The sequence below is a fragment of the Podarcis cretensis genome, assembly GCF_951804945.1.
Source record: "Podarcis cretensis genome assembly, chromosome: 9".
Lineage (NCBI taxonomy): Eukaryota > Metazoa > Chordata > Lepidosauria > Squamata > Lacertidae > Podarcis > Podarcis cretensis.
In genome coordinates this window covers 36,948,856-36,968,936 of record NC_137178.1, presented here as the reverse complement: position 1 = coordinate 36,968,936, position 20,081 = coordinate 36,948,856, and the positions used below count along the sequence as shown (strand labels likewise).

Sequence of the window (20,081 nt, the reverse complement as noted above, 5' to 3'; positions counted from 1 at the left end):
TTTCTTTCTTTCTTTCTTTCTTTCTTTCTTATCTCCCTCCCTCCTTTCCTCTCTCCCTTCTTTACTTTACTCTGACTTCCATCCCTCCCCTCCCCTGCTTCTCCCCCTTTCCTCCCCTCCTTTTTCACCTTCAACAATGTCTTTGTTGGGTTCTGCTCCTGAACACATCCTTGCCAACCTTAAATTCCTAATTCTTTACTACAAACCCCTAACCCCTACCTCCACCCTCGACTGGACCCCAATACTCCTCTTGTGAGTACCTGTGCACAGACGTGTACACACAGGTGCACCCACAAATAACCCCCCCAAACATACACTCTCCCTCTGACCCCATCCCACCAATCTCTCATACCCCTGCCTACCAACCCCTTTACGTGAACCATCTGTCTGTTGGCTTACTCATCTGTCTACTCGGCTGCCCCACCCCACCCCGGCAACACTGCTGAGGAGACTGCGGGAACCCCAGAGAAGCCTTTAAAGCACAGCCCAGATGGGACACTAATCACCGCCTAATCCAGACACTCTGTAAAAGCCACCAGTCAACAATGCCTGTTCAGCTTAACAGCTCAGCAACACCCAGGAACCACCACCACCAGCGCAACTCCTAACCACAACACGCCCTGCTCCAAGAGGATACCAAGCAGATTTGAAACCAAAAACACCAACGAGACTGTGATGACAACAACCAGGGAGATGGCAAACAGCACCAAGAACACAACACACACACACCCCAAGATGACAACGACCCAGCAACAAAAGAAGAACCGAAGGAAGTGAAAATGAGACTAACAGAACTATTGAAAGCATTCAGTGACATGACTTCCAAAGTGGAAACTCTAGAAAACAAGAACCAAATACAAGAAAGAATAATAGAGAAGTACCGAGAGGAGAACACACGTGTCAATAATGAATTGGCTAAACTGGAAAGCCACCTGGAAACAATAGAAATGGAAAATACAGCCATGAAAATCAAACAGGCAGACCTTAAAGACCGTAGTAGACGCTGCAACATCCACTCCCGCAACTTTTCTGAAAAAGTGGAGGAGAAAAGCCCAGCAGACCTAATTGTACCCTGGCTGAAAAATACAATCCCAAACCTGACACTTGAGGTAAACAACCTGGAGAGGGCTCACAGAGCCCTAAAACCTATGCCGAAACCCAACGCCCCCCCCCCCACGAGACATTATTGTATGCTTCACACGCTACAAAAAGAAAGAAGAGGTATGGAACAACCTCAGAAACTCAACAACAAGCCTTTGATATGGAGACAACCCCATATTGGCCTTACAGGATTTATCTCAGGACACCCTAAATCGGAGGAAAACCTACGCCCATGCACCCAGCGTCTCCAACAAACAGGGATCAAGTACCGATGGGGCTTCCCCTTCTGCCTTATAGTAACAACCAACACAACACAACACATGGCTGCCAACATACCTGAAGCCCTGCAACTACTGAAGAACCTTGAACTCAACCCTCCACTGGAATGGCAACCAACAGACCCACCGAGTGACAGTCATGACCACCACGATGAAACAACAACAACATCAAACAACTGGATGACAGTAAAGAGGAAAAAGAAGCAACAGAAGTGACACAACAATGCTAACCAGCACAGGCAACCACCACCACGCACAGAAGCATCCCGCCAAACACGCAGCACAAGACAACAGACCAGGATCAACCAAACCAACACATCACAGATGGACGACCCTACAACAACAACCACAGCTGAATGAAGCACCCAGAAAACACCTCAAACTGAAGGACTGGTGATTAACACCTATATGACTACATATAGGATACTCTCTATAATCTATCCCCCACTCTTTAACCCAAATCTGATCCTAATCCCACTAATCCCCCACCCACCACACGCTAGGTCAGCACAACCCCACTGGTTTGTTAAACAACACAAAGTGAGAGACACAGGACAACCTGGACAAGTTGGCAAGGAATCACCCTACATAATAGATAAGCAAGATGGCTAACCTAAAAGCAATTACATTAAATGTGAGGGGGCTGGGAAACCCCATAAAAAGAAAACGCACCACCTCATACATAAACACCATGAAACCACACATCGCCTTCTTACAAGAAATACACAACCCACCCAAAGGGAGCAAACTCCTGAGTGACCCCCGCTTCTGTCAACAATGGGCTGCACAAGCTATAATACTCAGTAGAGACCTGAACTTCACTGCCACAACAGTCCTAAAGGACAAAAAAGGCAGATTCATTTTCGCTAAAGGGACACTAGATGGCAAAATTAAACTGACAATTGGCTCCATATATGCCCCAAACTCGAAACAACTAGAATTCTTCCAGAAGACACTAAACAAGTTCCTCTCCTTCTCTGAAGGGGAAGCAATCCTAGGAGGGGACCTCAACCTAAATATGAAAGGTATATCTCTGAAAGACATTCACCCTACAATTCGATGGGCAACCTTCCTCCGAAGGAAACCCCCAACAACTAGGGACTCTTACAAGTTACTAAAAATGCTAAAAAACAGGGGTCTCTACGACATTTGGGGTGAGCAAAACCCAGGAGACACCAGCCATACATTCCAATCTGGACGCCATGGTACGGTGTCCAGACTGGACAGCATTCTGCTCACACAGGGTCTGATCCCCTCAGTGGAATCAACCAACATAGGTAACATTAAAATCTATAAGCAGAGTCCTACAGGCTCTCTCCATTCTACCAGGTTTCTGTTATACTGTATCAATCTTGTCCTCTAAGGCCAAGCACTCCAGTTCACCCATCTTGACTCAGAGGCTTCTAGTATTAGTGTATAAATACTCTGCCTCTGTCTTTTACACTTGAATTTTCGACTGTGATGTTCTGGCCTTTCTCAACTGCTGTCTGGTGCCCCTGCCTAGTTGTATACCTCTCACATTTAAACTGTCATCAATTTTTTCATCATGGCCGGGAGATTTGTTTTGAATAGGGACTTCCTCAGCTCCTGAGGAGAAAAGCACTGTGTAGAACACAGCTGTAGAAGGTTATCGATGCTGAGTGTTCTGCAGCACTTCTCATACTTCCCATGTGTGCAGGGGTGATTTTTTTCTACACTGAGTGGTTTTATTATTTTGTGTGTGTGTGATAAAACATCTTTTTGACATAAATGCTCAGGAAGATTGTCCAAAACATTGTAAGATTTTTCTTTCGAAATATGTCTGATTATATCCGTCCTTAAAATTGCATTTCTCCAACAGAGAATTGCTGTTAGCCATTAGTAGATCTATATATAGAACATAGGTGCATATTTTTCTCTCTCCATGTATATACAAGAACTATTAACACAACAACAATATTCCCACAGCTGCAGGAGCTTCACATAATGATGTTGTTGCCCAAAGGCCTCACCTAGTATTTTTATGTACAGCCTCCACCTTCAGATTTGATAATAAAATCAAAGGCCAGACGTCTGTACACTTTGCATATGTCAAATTTCCATCTGAACAGGGAAACAACTGGAGGCATAGTCCTTAACAAGCTTTTATTATATAAGGTGATGCAGACAGTAATTTTGCACACATGAGCAGTAATAAATGGAGGTGGACCTATCGCTCATTGTAAATGCACACAAGATTGTAAAATGGTTACGTAAGCAGAAATCAAGTGCCACTGAGCTGGGTAGCTCACCTGTTTTACATAGTTCAATGCTAGCTCGGTAGAAGGAAGTACTTTTGATAACACTGTTTGAGTTGGAACAAGACACTATGTTGGATATCCACACACCCCCTTTAAAAATTCCACTTCTCCTGAGTTCCTTTCTCATTTGGATAATAACTCTTGCTCACTTGTGGCAAGTGGAACAGCTGCTTCTTATCCCTCTTGTTGATATGGGGGTGTCAGAAGTGGGAAAGAAACAGGAAGTGTCATTATTGCCAAAGAGCTATGTAAAATATATTGTTGACTGAGGGTGTTCAGTCACTGGGGCTGAAGAAGCAACAATGTGCACCCTAAAAGTAGCGCCCTGTCACTATTTTCTACTTGCTTGATGGCTGTGGTAACCATGGGGACATGGGCAGATCAGGGACTTGCTTCGATTAGTAAACACTTATACAGCGCATTAATTATACATTAATTCAATAAGTGCTATACAATATTTAAAAGCCACCCCTGGAAGACAGGCTGTTTTGGATGTGTGTATACTGTTCCGTTAGCGCTACTGAAAAGCAGGCTCTGAATTCGACCTCATTCTACTGCTGTAAATTAGAAATTCCACTACCAGTTAGTTAAGTTTCTTCAGGTCAAAACCTGCATGGAATTCAGCTACATGTTGTTCAATGATCAGCAGGCTTTTGTAATAGCAGTGTTTAACAGGTTCATTGTAAGGCACTTGTGGGAGGCATAAATCACAATAGACTCATTCATCTATAGTCTGACTATGTGTTGGTGAGGAAAGGCATGGTCAATAATCCAGATTTATGGGAGGTTGGAGAGGAGGAGTGAGCTTTGTGAAGATTAGTTTATGTTTACACATTGCTTAAAATAATAAGTGCATTTATGTATAAATCCATACACAAAGGATTTAAAAAAGGGTGTGTATTTTCCACTTTTCCTTCTGTGAATGAATGATCAGTCTGAAAGTGTTTAACCCTTCTTTTACTTAAGGAAATGAATTACTTCCTTCCGAAGAAGATAATTTGCCTTTACAATTGCAGGAAGCATTTTAGATTTGAACCAAAGACAGCTTTTGGAACTTCGCCAAAGACTCTTCTTTGCTGAAAAGGAAAACAAAAAAAGATCCCAAGAGCTGAACAGTGTCCTAAATGAAATCAAGCAATTCATTGGTGAGCTAGCCAGCACTTCCGGAAATTTTACAGGTTTGTGTTGAGGGTTTTTTGGGGGGTTTTTAACAACTTGTGAAGTCATTACTTTCTCAGAAAGGAAACATGGATCTTAATGGAGGTCTATGGATTTTAATGGGAGCATGTGATGCGATGCTGGGCAGTGGGAAGTCAGAAAGACACAGAGGTGGGGAACAGAAGGCATAAGGGAAATCCAAGAAAGCAGAGAATAAGGCTGTGTACACACCAACTGAAAACACAGCTCAATAATTCTTTTTCTCATTTCTGATCAAAGCTGGTTTGTGGAGGAGACACATCAAAATGCAGTATTTTAGAAGAAACTACAAGATAGATATTATTTATTAAATTTGTATGCCACCCTTCATCCATAGAACTCAGGGTGGTTCACAACATAAAAATACAAGATTAAAAGAACACAAAATATATAATAAAAACAAACTAATAATCCCACCTCACCCCCTCCCATAGCACATTTAAAAGGGTGTTGGATGTTAACCTGGTTGAAGAAGAACATTTTCGCTTGGTGTCCAAATGTGCATAATGAAGGCGCCAGCTGAACCTCTCCGGGGAGAGCATTCCACAAACAGGGAGGCACTGCAGAAAAGGCCCACTCTCGTGTTGCCACACTCCGGACCTCTTGTGGAGGAGGCACACAAAGAAGGGCCTCAGAGGGTGATCTCAGGGTCTGCGTAGGTCCTTATGGAGAGAAGTGGGCCTTGAGGTCCTGCAGTCTTGAGCTGCTTAAAGCTTTATAGGTCAAAACCAGCTCTCTAATTTTCAATTAAATGATAAGTAAAGGTAAAGGTACCCCTGCCCGTACGGGCCAGTCTTGACAGACTCTGGGGTTGTGCGCCCATCTCACTTAAGAGGCCAGGGGCCAGCGCTGTCCGGAGACACTTCCGGGTCACGTGGCCAGCGTGACATCGCTGCTCTGGCGAGCCAGAGCTGCACACAGAAACGCCGTTTACCTTCCCGCTGGTAAGCGGTCCCTATTTATCTACTTGCACCCGGAGGTGCTTTCGAACTGCTAGGTTGGCAGGCGCTGGGACCGAGCAGCGGGAGCGCACCCCGCCGCAGGGATTCGAACCGCCGACCTTTCGATCGGCAAGCCCTAGGCGCTGAGGCTTTAACCCACAGCGCCACCTGCGTCCCTTCAATTAAATGATAGCCTCTTATAAATTATTTGGGTATGATTGGGAAATAGAACGCAGTGATCTACCCCCACCCCACCCAGCAAAGTGTCTTTCCCCCCTCAAAGTCTGAAAAAATATTTGTTGCCTTCACAAAATTTTATATAAGGGTTTATACAAAGGTTGTAGATACTGTAATGCTTGCCTGAATTTTTCAGAGCCACGAGACATTCTAGAGTGCAGCGCTTACCAGTTTACTTTGGAAAGAAGTTTCTAAAGGCTTACGGCGTTTTAAAACTAGGAGTTTATTTACAAATATACAGGTTGAGAATAAGTGAAGTCTCCAGAAGACAGCCAGATCCACTGCCCCAGATCAGATCAGATCAGCTCTCAGTGTTTCTCTGTGTCTTGCCAATCTGTCTCACTTTCCCATTTCAACCACACAGACAGAACCAGATTATACATCACCCTTAGTTGATGTTGTGGAAGCTCTACTTTTGCCCCATTCTGAAGTCTAAGAAAGATCCAGCTCCCTCCCTAAGGGATGTACCTGTTAATTTTGTCATCAGCTACATTAGGGGAGTGTCTGGCAGTACCTCTGACTCTATTCTGACCTAACCCGTATCTTAAAAAATATTAAGTGTTCCAGGCAGACCCATGCAGAGGCGGGGGCAGCCAGGTACACTTGCCCCAGGACTCAGAGGGCTAAGCTGGCTGGGGGTCTCTGCCAGGGACTGGCTGCTTTTTTGTTTCAGTTTATAACCTCATTCTAACAAGACTCCCACCCCAGGCCTCAGAGAAGCTCTGCACAGGCCTGGTTCCAGGCTTTCTATCTTTAAAATGGCACAACCTCCAGTAGCTGGGTTGTCACAATGAACCCACATGCAATAAATATCAGCCTTAGGTCAATGCATATCGTTGGTCAATTCTGTCCTGTGTTTTAACCAGCAATTCATCATCAGAACTCAGTAAGGGAATTTTACTAGATTTCTTGCCGGTGAGTCCTTTCCTAACTTTAATAGGCAGTACTATCTGTTTGTTTGTTTTTATTTGATTGCATCGGTTATTGTTGCATAGGTTAAGTTGAGGAGAGGCAGTGACTGCCCCAAAGGCACTCAGCTTCATGGCTGAGTGCGGATTTTAACCCTGGTCTCCCTTGTTCAACCGTTCAGCTACTACACCACACTGACTCTCTCACAGAGAATTGCCAAAATGACATTAAAAATGATTTTGGGACAGAGAAGTCTGAATTAAGCTGCAAAAGCAGGAACAAGGACTCAGGAGCATGGAACCTTCTTGCCACCTATAACTTACATTGTGCAAAGCTCCCTTAATGTGTTTCCCCTTTAGTCAAGCTTTGACACCAGAATTTATCTCAGGAAGAACCTAGGGAGAGACACTATATATTGTTTTGTGCATTATTTTGCAATGACTGGATGAAAGGCAACACTCACTGACTCATGGATGTAGTCAGGATTTATGTTGGGGGGCCGGCTTCATGTTGGGGGGGCAGAACCTCAGTTAGTTAAGTATTTTTATTGATTTGCTTGATTTAGGAGGAGGCAGTTGCCCTCTGCCACCCTGGCTACGCCCATGCTCTGACTTTAAAAATAAATGTCATATCTAACTCATGAAATAATTTACAAAGCAATCCTATGCCTGTACACTCAGAAGTAAACCTCACAGAGTTCAATGATATTTACTCTGTGTCCCTGGTAAAATCTTTATCATACTGCAAAATGAGTTGTTTCACAGTACAGTGGTACCTTGGGTTAAGAACTTAATTCGTTCTGGAGGTCCATTCTTAACCTGAAACTGTTCTTAACCTGAAGCACCACTTTAGCTAATGAGGCCTCCTGCTGCCGCCGCGCCACCGCTGCGCGATTTCTGTTCTCATCCTGAAGCAAAGTTCTTAACCCGAGGTACTATTTCTGGGTTAGCGGAGTCTGTAACCTGAAGCATCTGTAACCTGAAGTGTCTGTAACCCGAGGTACCACTGTATGAGTAATATGTATATGTGATATAAGCCCATAGCCTGGGAGACCCAATTGTAAGCTCCAGTCAATAGCCAATGCATGAGATGTGAGCAGAAGGTGCATGACATTCTTAAGCTTAACATTGGAGGGGGTGGGTGGGAGAGCCCTGCTTCACAATAGTGGCCTTATGCCATAATGCTACACCATAAAGCTGCATGCTTTTAAAGTGTGCAGTTTGGACCTATTGGTATGCTATCAGCCATGATGTTATCTCAGTACTCTGAGCATGCTGGCATTTTAGGCAGTTATTTAAGTGTTTCGATTTTGAGTTCCAAAGCTCTTTTTTCCTTTCGCTTTAAGACTCTACGAAGTTGAACGTGTTGAGTCTCGCCAACAAGCTCCCTATACATCTTTCAAATATCCATTACTATCTGCCTCATCTCCAGGAGCATGAAGATGGTATTTATCCAAATGTTGTAATTGGACAAGGAAGGACTGGGGGTGAGAATATGTTTGTTTGTTTTTATTTTGTTGTTTGTTTGTATTTAGAGAGCAACCCTAAACTCCAGATTAGAACTGCCTTCTGGAAAGAGTTAGGATATGGTGGGTGTGCCTATCTGCCTCCCTCTGCCAGTGGTGGCTGGTCCATATGGGCAAATGGGGCTCTGCCCCACCATAGCAAATTCCTCCACTACTGCTTTCGATGGTGGGGGGATGAAACTGTAGTGATCTGCTGGGCTGCAACCCTCAGCAAAACTACACACACACACACACACACACACTTACTTTTTGCCCTGCTAATGCAAACTTGCAGAGCTTTAAGTGTGGTGTTAGATCTGCCACATAGCCAACTGTGTGCCAATCACATAGCTTGCTTTGCTGTGCTGTTGCATAGTGATTAGCATTTGTGGGAAACAGTGGGTTGTATCCAGATTTCTAGTGAGCAGAAAACTCTGCACACATGATACACCAAGTGGAAGAAGGGGTGCACACAATTTTTGCCAAATCCTCCTTCCTCCTGTAGCTGCTCCTGAACTTCATAAGAGGTGATGATGGGTGTGCAGGGAGACAGGGGTATCACCTTTCCCCTTCCTCTAACATAGCGGTTATCAACCTGTGGGTCCCCAGATGTTGTTGGACTACAACTCCCATCATCCCTGAGCTCTGGCCTTGCTAGCTAGGGGTGATGGGAGTTGTAGTTCAACAACATCTGGGGACCCACAGGTTGAGAAAGGCTGCTCTAGCAGGAGCCTCCACTGGACCATCTGCAAACAGAATAAATGCTTCTGTTCATGAAAGGATGAGGCTGGATCCAGACCAGTGGTTATAATTATGTTTATATCATGCCCTTTCACCAGGGAAGTCAGGGTGTATACAGTTTTTGTAATATATTCCTAGAATCATATTTGTTATGAGTTTGCGGGCGCCTCATTGCTCCTAAATTCCTGGGTGCCAGATCCTCCCTTAAATTCCCAAGTCTAGTGGGTGTTGGAATTTATTTGGAGAATTAAGATGGGCTGTCAGATGTCGATTTTACCAGTGTCAATAAATAGAGGCCAAACCAGTTTTCTGGGCTCAGGGAAAAAGGATAAAGGGAAAGGGAAGCGCCGTTAAGAAAGCCATAAGGAATGCATAGGCTGTGCCAGACAGCAAAGGTGTGGAGCCCCTCCTTCCACAGAGTGATGGTGAGCAAAGAAAAAGCAGCGTTAAATTTAGGATTTGAGTGGTGATGATATGACTTAGGAAAAAGAGGTTGCTGTCTGTTAAACACATCAAGCTAGAGAGTGGGGGCAGAGCACAATGTGGGCAGCCTGTTTTGAATCAGAGGCTGCAGTAGTGGAGAGACCAGAGGCGGATTTAGGGCAGCATGATTGGTTCTCTTGCTCTGGGAGCTGTCCCTAGGGGGCGCTGCAGAGCTTTGCAACTATGAAGTAGTGTCTTGAGCAGAACAGAAGGCGAGAGCTGGGGGACACACACCAAATATTGGCCTTGCACAGGGCACTGCTGAAATTTGAAAGACCAACAATATGCCCCTGGAGAGATGGGACCTTCTTGGAGTGTAATGCTTTGAACCCCTCCATCATAGTTTTATTTACATATGTGTAAATAAACTACATATCATAAAGAACTCCACATCCTCTGCTGAGCCTCATTTCTAAAGGAAACAGGAACCCTGTGTAAGTGTCTGGACCCCTAGACCATCACACTGCTTGGAGATTGGGGTGGAAAGAGAATGAGAAGAAGGACAATGTAAAAGTGCCACTTTTTACAAGTTATCCAAGGTTTGTCCAAGGAGTAGTTGCGGAATTTCCCAGATGAAGAGCTTTGTAAAACCTTGGCAGGAGGAGGAAAGCACAATAGGCAACTTTTTGACTATTGCATTTTTCTCTTGCTGCTTCTGTTTAGTATACAGAAGATAGGCCCCTCTTTTGGTCTATCTTCTCAGGCTTCAAGTCTCTCTCACATGCACCTTTTGTGCATTGTTATCTCATTTTGCCCTCACAGTAATTCTCCTGCTCTGTGCTTGTTGTTGTTGTTGTTGTTGTTGTTTAGTCATGTCCTACTCTTCGTGACTCCATGGACCAGAGCACACCAGGCACTCCTGTCTTCCACTGCCTCCCGCAGTTTGGTCAAACTCATGTTGGTAGCTTCGAGAACACTGTCCAACCATCTCATCCTCTGTTGTCCCCTTCTCCTTGTGCCCTCAATCTTTCCCAACATCAGGGTCTTTTCCAGGGAGTCTGCTCTGTGCTATACTTTGTAAAAAGCTTGTATTTGACAGCTCTGCACAAAGCTGCTTTAAAATTCTGCCCAGATGTTAGTGGAGTAGTAGGTGAAGGGCCGTATCCCAGTAGTAGAACACCTGCCTTGCATGCAGAAGAACCCAGGGTCAATCCCCAGCATCTCCAGGTAGGACTGGGAGAGATTTCTGCCTGAAACCCTGCAGTGCCACTGCCGCTCAGTATAGAAATACTGAGCTAGATGGGTGAATGGTCTGACTCAGCATGAGGCAGCTTCCTATGTTCCTAACATTAGTCAGAGGCTGTATGCTTCTAAATACCACTTGCAGGGAACCACAGGAGGGCACAGTGGTCTTGTGCTCAGTGTCTGCTTGTGGGTTTCCCACAGGTATTTGGGTGGTCACTGTGAGAACTGGAAGCTGGACTAGATGGGCCATTGGCCTGATATAGCAGGCTGTCCTTATGTTTTTGCTGTGATGCTTCCACCACCAGCATATGAGTTACTGCTGCTATCTATAAAATATGACAGATCCTCCTTATGAAGGGGGTTAATTTGTCCGAATTAAAGGGAAGTAAAAAATTAAGGGAACTAGCTTAATAAAATGGACCACTAGTGGAGAATGCAAAACATTCCCAAAATAAGGAGGACCTGGATTCAAAACTTAAAACCACACTCTAACACACAGTTAGTAAATCTAATTTAGTATTGGATTATGACCAACGTAGAATATGCATTTCTATTCTTACTGGTTTAAACTCAGTGCTGATTTCTGCACCTAAGGATGCTAACAGTATCACGTTAGTAATATCTGTAGTTGTGTCATTATGAAAATGAAAATGATTTTTTCTTGTACTGATTTAAAAAATTGTCCAACTAAGTCCCCATTTTTTGACATTAGTGGCCATGGTAATAGGTGTTCCAACAGTGCGAAGAGAAAAGGAGAGCTATTTGATGGACACACTGCAATCCCTTTTAAGTGGAATGTCTGAAGATCAGAAGAAGCATTGTATGATAATTATATTTGTAGCAGAGGTAAGTTTGCTTGAAATGATTTGTGTTTACGGAAAGAAAATGCAGCAGTCTGTATTTGTCTATAAGACAGAGGTGGGGAATCTGTGGCCCTGCAGATGTCGTGGAGCACCAACTCTCATCACTCCTGGCACACGTATGTTGGGATCCACGGTCCAGAATCCCTTCTACCCCTTTGCTACATTAGAGAATGTTATTTATTTATTTATTTTCAACTTGCACTCTGCCAGCTGATCTCAAGGGGTAGATACATTTAATCTAAAATGACGATTTGTTAGATATATATTGAACTACAATGAACATCAGCAATAAAACTGCTAGCACATTTGGAAAGCTAAGCAGGGACTGGTATGGTTTCAAATTGGATGGGAGACCGCATGTCAAGATTCTATCATTCTAAGCAATGGCAAACTAAAGTCAGCAAGCAGATCACTATATTGAGCATTACCCATAAAGACCAGAGAAAACAGCTAGGTCTTGACCCAAGGAGGAAACAAAGCCACTGCTTTGATTAATTCAGGAGCCAGCTGTGGGGCTGCAACACTCTTCTTCATGTGGAGATCTGTGGGCACGTTAGAAGCAATCAGGGTGAATCTACCCATTAGTCAACGTGAGTCCCTTGTCTCAGGTGGCATGGTGGTAGACCAGGGTCCTTTGGCCTGCCTTCTGAGACTTCTGGTCTCTACCCACCCACCAATGTTTGGCTGGTTACTGCTGCTGCCCTGCAACCACCACCACCACCAACCAACCAGCCATGACCTCTGGCTCAGCACCTGTTCCTTAGGAAGCTAGAAGCCACATAGGTGCTCCTAATAAAGATGTTGTGAACACACGCACTTGTTTAAAGTTTCACAGTTTACTACACAGAAGGCCAAAGGACCACCCTTGCTGCTATTGTGACAGCAAATAAGTAAAGAAGCAGCAATAGGAGATCAGTGCATGGGGAAGCAGTGACAGCTCATCCATCTTGGCTCAGGTGGGAAAATGCCTTGCACTAGCCCTGAATGAAATTCTGTTGATGAGCAAGTTGATGCAAAGGAGCACTTCACAGTGGAAAACAATAAAGAACCAAGGGTAAAGAGGGGGCTGAACAGGGGCAGGGGCTGGGGCATGCAGAGGGCACCCAGCGGTGAGAGATGTCAGCCCCCTCAATACTGAGAGGACTGGGGCCCCTGCTTCAAAATATTGAGGGGAGTTGAAGCCCCTTGCACCCCCTGTACTCAGCGCCCCTGTTCATTAACATAAGTAAACATTCAAAAATTCCATCCAGAAACCCATGACTCAGTCATAAAACCTAGTCCACCCTATCTTTGCAATGGAACAATGCAAGCCTTCACCATGTGTCCACACGTTTTTCACAGCAACTTAAAATGCAACACCATTACAATTATACACCATTTTATGTAACATTAAAAAAACTTCAACAGTTGGGTCTGTTGAACCTGGACTGTTGCACTGAGATAAGGCTCCACATTGGGAGGGATTTCTGGATATGATGCATGGGTAAAGGCATGTGTCATGGTCTAGGCAATATTAAATGACCCATCATGAGCCTGTATTCAAGGAGCTGTGTGGTTAGGGTGCTGCTTTCTGGAGTGAGAGAGTTCAAATCCTGCCTGCTCCACATTTACCATCTAAACCTAGATAGGTCACATCAGAAGTCATTTGTGGTAGACCAAAGATGTAGAATCTGTGGTTCTCCAGATATTGTGGTTCTGTGGTTCTCCAGATATTGCAGACCACAGCCCCCCTCATCCTTGTCCATTGGTCATAATGCCTGAGAGCTGGAGGCCACAAACCATGGAGGGCCACGGGTTCTCATCCTTACATTTAGGTCTTTTAGAATAGATTTATCTCCCGTCTCTTATTTCCCAATGCATTGCTGTTTCCTGCCATGTTTCATACTGAGGGTCATCTACTGTGAGCTACTATGCAATAACTGGCCTGTGGATATCCCTTTTTTAAAATAGCAAAAAGCAGAAAGCACCCAAATAATGCAGGTTTCAGTGCTAGAGCTCTGACTTGCTAATCCCGCAGTTCTGGTTTACAATGCAGAGTTCTAAAGTAGCAAAAGCTCAATGGCTTTAAATGGACAATGCAATAGGTAGGAGCTTGAAGAGGGAAGAAACCTTGTAGTTTCTGGAACAACATTATGCTGATAGTCTTTAATCAGTGTATAATGGAGATGGAGATAAAGCCCAGGCCGAGTCTGCCGAAATGATGGTTTTCTTAGGCAGCACCTGCAAACAAAGGACACGTTCTCACATATATTAATTTTGCAAACCTATGGTGGTAATCTTTCCAAAACTACATAAGTAGTCTTACCGCATATACAGCACAAGATACTGTGGGCTTGCTGATCGGAAGGTTGGCGGTTCAAATCCCCGCGATGGGGTGAGCTATCGTTGCTCTGTCCCAGCTCCTGCCAACCTAGCAGTTTGAAAGCACGCCAGTGCAAGCAGATAAATAGGTACCGCTGTGGTGGGAAGGTAAACGGCATTTCCATGTGCTCTGGCATGCGTCACGGTCTTCCATGAGCCAGAAGCAGTTTAGTCATGCTGGCCACATGACCCGGAAAACTATCTGTGAACAAACGCCGGCTCCCTCGGCCTGAAAGCGAGATGAGCACCGCAACCCCATAGTTGCCTTTGACTGGACCTAACCATCCAGGGGTCCTTTACCTTTATACTGTGGACATATTGTGTGATTGCTCTAAAAGATCAAATACTGCATACTAGAGTTCAATATTTCTCACAATTGTGCATTATCATGACTTTAATATTTGAATATTTTATGGGTATTCCTGATGGCATTAACAGGGGTCAGCAAACTTTTTCAGCAGGGGGCCAGTCCACTGTCCCTTAGACCTTGGGGGGGGGGGGCGGACTATATTTTTTTTTGGGGGGGGGGAATGAACGAATTCCTATGCCCCACAAATAACCCAGAGATGCATTTTAAATAAAAGCACACATTCTACTCATGTAAAAACACGCTGTTTCCCGGACCATCTGCAGGCCGGATTTAGAAGGCGATTGGGCCGGATCCTGCCCCCGGGCCTTATTTTGCCTACTCATGCATTAATGCATAAATGTACCAGAGATGTAGAATGTGTTCATAGCAAGCTTTAGAACTCCTAGAGCAATGCCATCAAAAAAAACCCTGTCTGGTTATGTTGTGGGAATGTGCTGTAACTTGGTTGCTACAATTTCACATATAAATGCAACAGTTTGGAAACACTTGGAATAAACTATTGGAAGTTCTCTGTAATGGATGTCCTGAGGCAAGGAAACTGCTTGGGTGAATTTTCTCACCAAAGGTTTGGGGTGTGTGAGAGTTTGTGATTAACTCAGCTGCATTTCCATTATTGAGAACAAATCAGGAGGGTATAGTTCATTGCTGCAAGGTAAGAGTGATAGATTTTTCTAAAAGCAATACTTCTGCATATAATTATGAGGAGAAGTACATCTTAATCCTTCTATATAATGTAAACAAGTGTGCAGCAACTTCTTTCTATTTAATTTTTAATATTCATATAATAAAATTAATTTTGCTGTGTCCATTGCTAAGCGATGGTGACCGTAAAATAGAATAAAATGAATGCACATATGGTTTCCTGTATGATTAGCACAACTTCTGTTTTCAGAAAATAGCAGAAATGTTGATTATTATTTTTTTGTAAATTTTTAGGTGGATTTAAAATATGTTAACAGCATTGCAGAAAGCATCAGAAGCCGGTAAGATTTTTATAATATGTCTGTTTATGGCTACTAAAAATAAGTAATATTATGCCATTAAAAATACCGCATCAATAAAAGTTTACTTATCAGTAACATGGATTACTGTAGCATATACTAAACTAGATATTAACACTTACAGCACTAAGGAAGACAGTAAAATAATAGTATTGCAAAGTTTAGCTAAATCCTTTAGTTCTCTCTTTCTCTATGACACTACTTTGCATTTATAATCTTTAAATAAGTGAACTGGAGACTACTTTCCACATAATTTAACTATGCCAGCCCAAAGTACCCTTGTGTGTATACAATATTGAATTCAATTACTTACATTCTATGAAGTAATCAGAAATCTTTACTAGTATCTAGACATTTGGAGTAGCAATTCTTCTACCCTGTTCTAGGTGTTTTTTTGTCTGCTTTCAAAATAAGATCCTACTTTAATGTATTAAAATGTAAAGAGTGCCTTTGTGATGTCAAAGGTATGGAAAATATGGTTTTTAGAAGTTGGTCCCATAGGTTTCCAAGGAGCACAGGAGGCTAAAGCGTTCATGTGCAGATGCATATTTGAGGTGTCACAACCCTTCCTCCAGGGCTGCCTAGAGTCTGGCGAACTATATGTTTGCTTCCTGTGCTAGTTGGTTCCTGAGGCTAAAGCGTTCATGTGCAGATGCATATTTGAGGTGTCACAACCCTTCCTCCAGGGCTGCCTAGAGTCTGGCGAACTATATGTTTGCTTCCTGTGCTAATAGGGCTCTCATGCTAGGGGTACTGCGCTGTGCTGTGGGTTGGGGAGGGAGGTCTTGCCTCCAGACTTGCTGAATGGGTTGACTCCCTCTGTTTCCTTGCAGCGTCTGCCTCAGGCGGTGCAAGTGCAAGAGGCGGCACTCTGCCTGCCCCACTGCTTCCACCAACAAGAAGGAGGCCTTCTGGCATATGGCCCTGCTGTTTGTCTTCCCTGGTCCCAGGCAGAGAAGCCAAGCAGCAACGCTTTGAAGAGTCCCCCATCTCCCACCAAGTTGAGAGTCAAAGAGGGGCAGGAGGCACAAATGCCCAATTCACCTCAGGTGGCAAAACAGGACAGGCAACCCCTGAATGTAGCGGTGGCATATCTCAAGCCACAGAGCAATTGTAACAGAGGATCGCTTTACCCAAGTCTGCAATACACATACACAGGAAAAATAAATGTTTTTTTATAATAAAATGTGCAAATGTCCTCCCTCAAGCATAAACAAACATGAATAAGCCCTTGATCCTGTATGCAGTTTGTACCTCTAAACAGAAGTTCACCGGGAGAGAATACTGTTTTTCTTTTCTTCTTTTCTTAGCTTCCCAAAGGAGGCACTTTCTGGAGTCCTGGAGGTTGTCTCTCCCCCTGCTTCCTATTATCCCAAGTTCTCCAATCTCAAGGCATCATTAGGGGATTCAAGTGAGAGAGTAAGGTATGAAAGGCGGCGTGTGAGGATTTCAGACAGCACGTTAATAAGCGTTTTAAAAAGAGGGTTGTTTTATTTATTTCAAAGTGAATATCTTGGTTTTAAAGCTTTGTTCCCAAAGCAGCTCTCAGTATCTTGAAACTACAAGGCATGGTTCAGCCAACAAGTGCCACAACTGCAAATATAAGGTAAATAGTTCACCCCAGGGTGGAGCAGAGTCGGCAGCTGCAGCTTAGAGGAGGCCCCAGAGACCTGCTTGGCCTCTAAGCTCTGCTTGGTCTCTGGAGCATGGGGACAGCACCCTTCCCCACCAGCAGCCCTAGTCTTGGGCCCAATGGCAGCATCCAACTGACTCCCAAGTAAACCTGAGGGCACCCAGGTGCATCCGTTTCCAGCAGAGACTCACGGAAGGACACCCACACCGCTCTTGCTGGAGAATCAGTGCAGCCTCCCCACCTGTGGTGGAGTGTAGACTGGCAAGAGTGCTTCTGTCAGCATCATTGAGCACACTCAGATGCTCCCCTCTCCCCAATACCTGTCAATGTTGGCAGCATCCAGCTCCCATTGTGACCCCTCCCTTCCCCAGCTGCCGCCACAGGACCATCTTGCCCTGGGGGGAGTAGAGGAGACAGAAGCTTGAGGAATCATCAACATCCAGCCCCCAATGTAGCCCCTGCCTCCTTCAACTGTAACCACAGAGACTTCTTGCCCTGAGGGAAGTGAGAACATATTCTTCCAAGCAAAGAATTTGCATTTTTTCATTTTAATGTAATATGATTACATTATTATTATTATTATTATTATTATTATTATTAAAAATGATAGTTATGCTCACAAAAATCTTATGCAAACTTTTTTTGAGGTCCGTCTGAAAAGAGGTATATCAGTTACTTAAATAAATAAATTTAAAATACCTATGAGCTGTTACTACTTTTAGTAAGAGGTAGTCCTGGGAAGAACTGATCAATAAGGCCTAGATCCAGGAGCGCAATAGTTTCTTTCTGGGGAATATGACCCCACCCAGGTGAAGTACTGTATATCCATAAACCTCTTGTCTGAGGTTTACGCAAAAACATTTGTTGTTATTCAGTCCGTTGCTGATTTCAGGCAAATATTTTAAGCTGACATCTTCACACCTTGTTGAAATGGAAAAGAGAAATAAGAGCTGGATGTCACTTGTGTATTGTTGGCAACTCTCTCCAAACCTCCAGACAATCTTTCCTAAAGTTTCATGCAGAAGTTTAAAATCATGGTAGAAACAATAAATTTCTGCAGAACCCCGCACAGGATAATTACTTATGGTTATTATTCTGTTTGTTTAAAAATGTAAAGCAATTAGTTTGGATTTCTTTTAAACAAACAAACACAAACAAACAAACAAACAAACAAACAAACAGAAGTCTTCTAACACCACCTTCCGAAACTTCCCAGTAAAGTAGGAGCAGAGTAACTGAGGGCTTCCAACTTGCAGCCTATGTAGATAGTGCAGAAGAAACTCTGGTTTATGTACTGAAAGCTGCTGATAAGTCCCAGGGAAACAACAAAGTTACAGTCCCTGTTGTCACTCTGCCAGTGTAGATTATTAGCCAGGGTCACCAAGGCAGTTTCAATCCTCAGTACCATGCAGAAAACTAGATTGAATTACTGTAGTTATAGATAACAGTTTGCTTGTGTCTGTCTAAAAAAGTATAGTATAAAAGTAAGCTCCTCTTTAAAAATAATTTGTTGCCTCTGTTTAGATGGAGAACAAAACAGAATTTGGATTATAGCTTCTTAATGATGTATGCCCAACCAAGGGGAACATTCTATTTACAGGTAGGTTCACATGCTACATAAATTGCTGCACTGATTAAATTAGTTTTTCTTCTGTCCTTTGTAGTTGTGTAGAAATTAGCAACATTTTCAAGGCAGTTTAAGGAAATAAACCCTCTTATCTGCAGCTTCCTCTTTTTCCTTATGTAAGCTATAAATTTCATTTCTTTTTTTTAAGGCCAGCGTCTCTGTAAATCAATAAAAGGTTGAGGGAGGTTTAGATAAAATTGTGTCAATATTTTCAGTGCAATCGTTCATAATTTCTGAAGTCCACGAGGGTCCCTTGAGAGACTTTTAGTCATGCCTGGGAACAGATAATGGCTGTACAGGAGCCATAAGAACAGGCAGCCAAATCCCTCTTCACCTGGGGTGAATTGTAATTATTCTCTGTGTCCATTTAGGTCCGCTTCATCCTGAGATAATTAGGCATTTCCAAAGCTGAAAGCATCTTTGAGAAGCTCTGTTTCAGGAGTTGTTAGAAAGTGCTTTTTATTAACACTCAAGGGAGATGAAATGAAAACATTAAAAACTACAGCAGCTTTTAGCAGCTTGATTCAGAACTCATGCCAGAAAAAAAAAGTCAGGAACATTTATTGGGAGTACTGTTTCACTTCAGCAGCACTCTTGGCACCCACAGCTTTTCACAAGATGATGTTCTTATTTGTAGCATATATATATATATATATATATATATATATATATAGCAGGTTTTTCATTGAAGAGACAGATCAAGTTGTTAAAGTAAAAAAGAAGCAGTTCCAGTGAGAAAACTATACAATAAGGCATATCAATTTACCTACTGTTTGATGAGGGAAAATGCTAATGTTTAAACAACCTTTGGCTTCGATTATCCAGTTTCCACATTTGAATCTCCTCAGAAGACATCTTATTATTTCTACTGCGCCAAATTTAAACTTCTCGATTCAAGTCGTTAAACAGCACTTCTCATATGTAGTTAATATGTTTTTTTACAATCTTTGCTACTTTTTAATCAGCCTACTAGTGATTCTGACTCTCCACCTTCTCACTCTACCGCTGTGATGCTTATATGTAGTGCTTTTTTTCTAAAAAAAAAAATGTTTAGGGGGTATTCTCATTTTCCTACTCATATTGAAATACTTCCCCACAAACTTAGATTCACAAAATGCTTAAGGGTATGCGTACCCCTGCGTACCCCCAGAAAAAAAAACACTGTTTACATGCCACCCAAAGGATTATCCAGTTTTGTGTTCATCCTGCAAACCCATTTCCTAGGATATAGCAGTGCCTCGTCTATGCCTCCATTTCTGCTAATCTGCTATGGAGTACAGAAGTGACTTATATTTATATTGATACCCTGTTGCCATTTCTTTTCCTTTTGCTTATTTCATTTATTTCTCTGGAAGCAACAAAATTACATTA

General features: G+C 43.2%; 1 protein-coding gene across 2 annotated transcripts in view; it reads left to right on the top strand.

The window, feature by feature from the left end:
* The window catches only part of MGAT4D (MGAT4 family member D), a 41,800-nt gene that overhangs the window by 8,295 nt on the left and 13,424 nt on the right, over positions 1 to 20,081 (top strand). For both annotated transcript variants that reach the window (XM_079989500.1, XM_079989501.1), the window contains exons 2-7: positions 4,675 to 4,836; positions 8,288 to 8,428; positions 11,568 to 11,701; positions 15,386 to 15,432; positions 16,761 to 16,874; positions 18,608 to 18,683. In XM_079989500.1, coding sequence (XP_079845626.1) covers positions 4,675 to 4,836; positions 8,288 to 8,428; positions 11,568 to 11,701; positions 15,386 to 15,432; positions 16,761 to 16,874; positions 18,608 to 18,683 — 674 coding nt within the window. The remainder of the gene's footprint in view (positions 1 to 4,674; positions 4,837 to 8,287; positions 8,429 to 11,567; positions 11,702 to 15,385; positions 15,433 to 16,760; positions 16,875 to 18,607; positions 18,684 to 20,081) is intronic.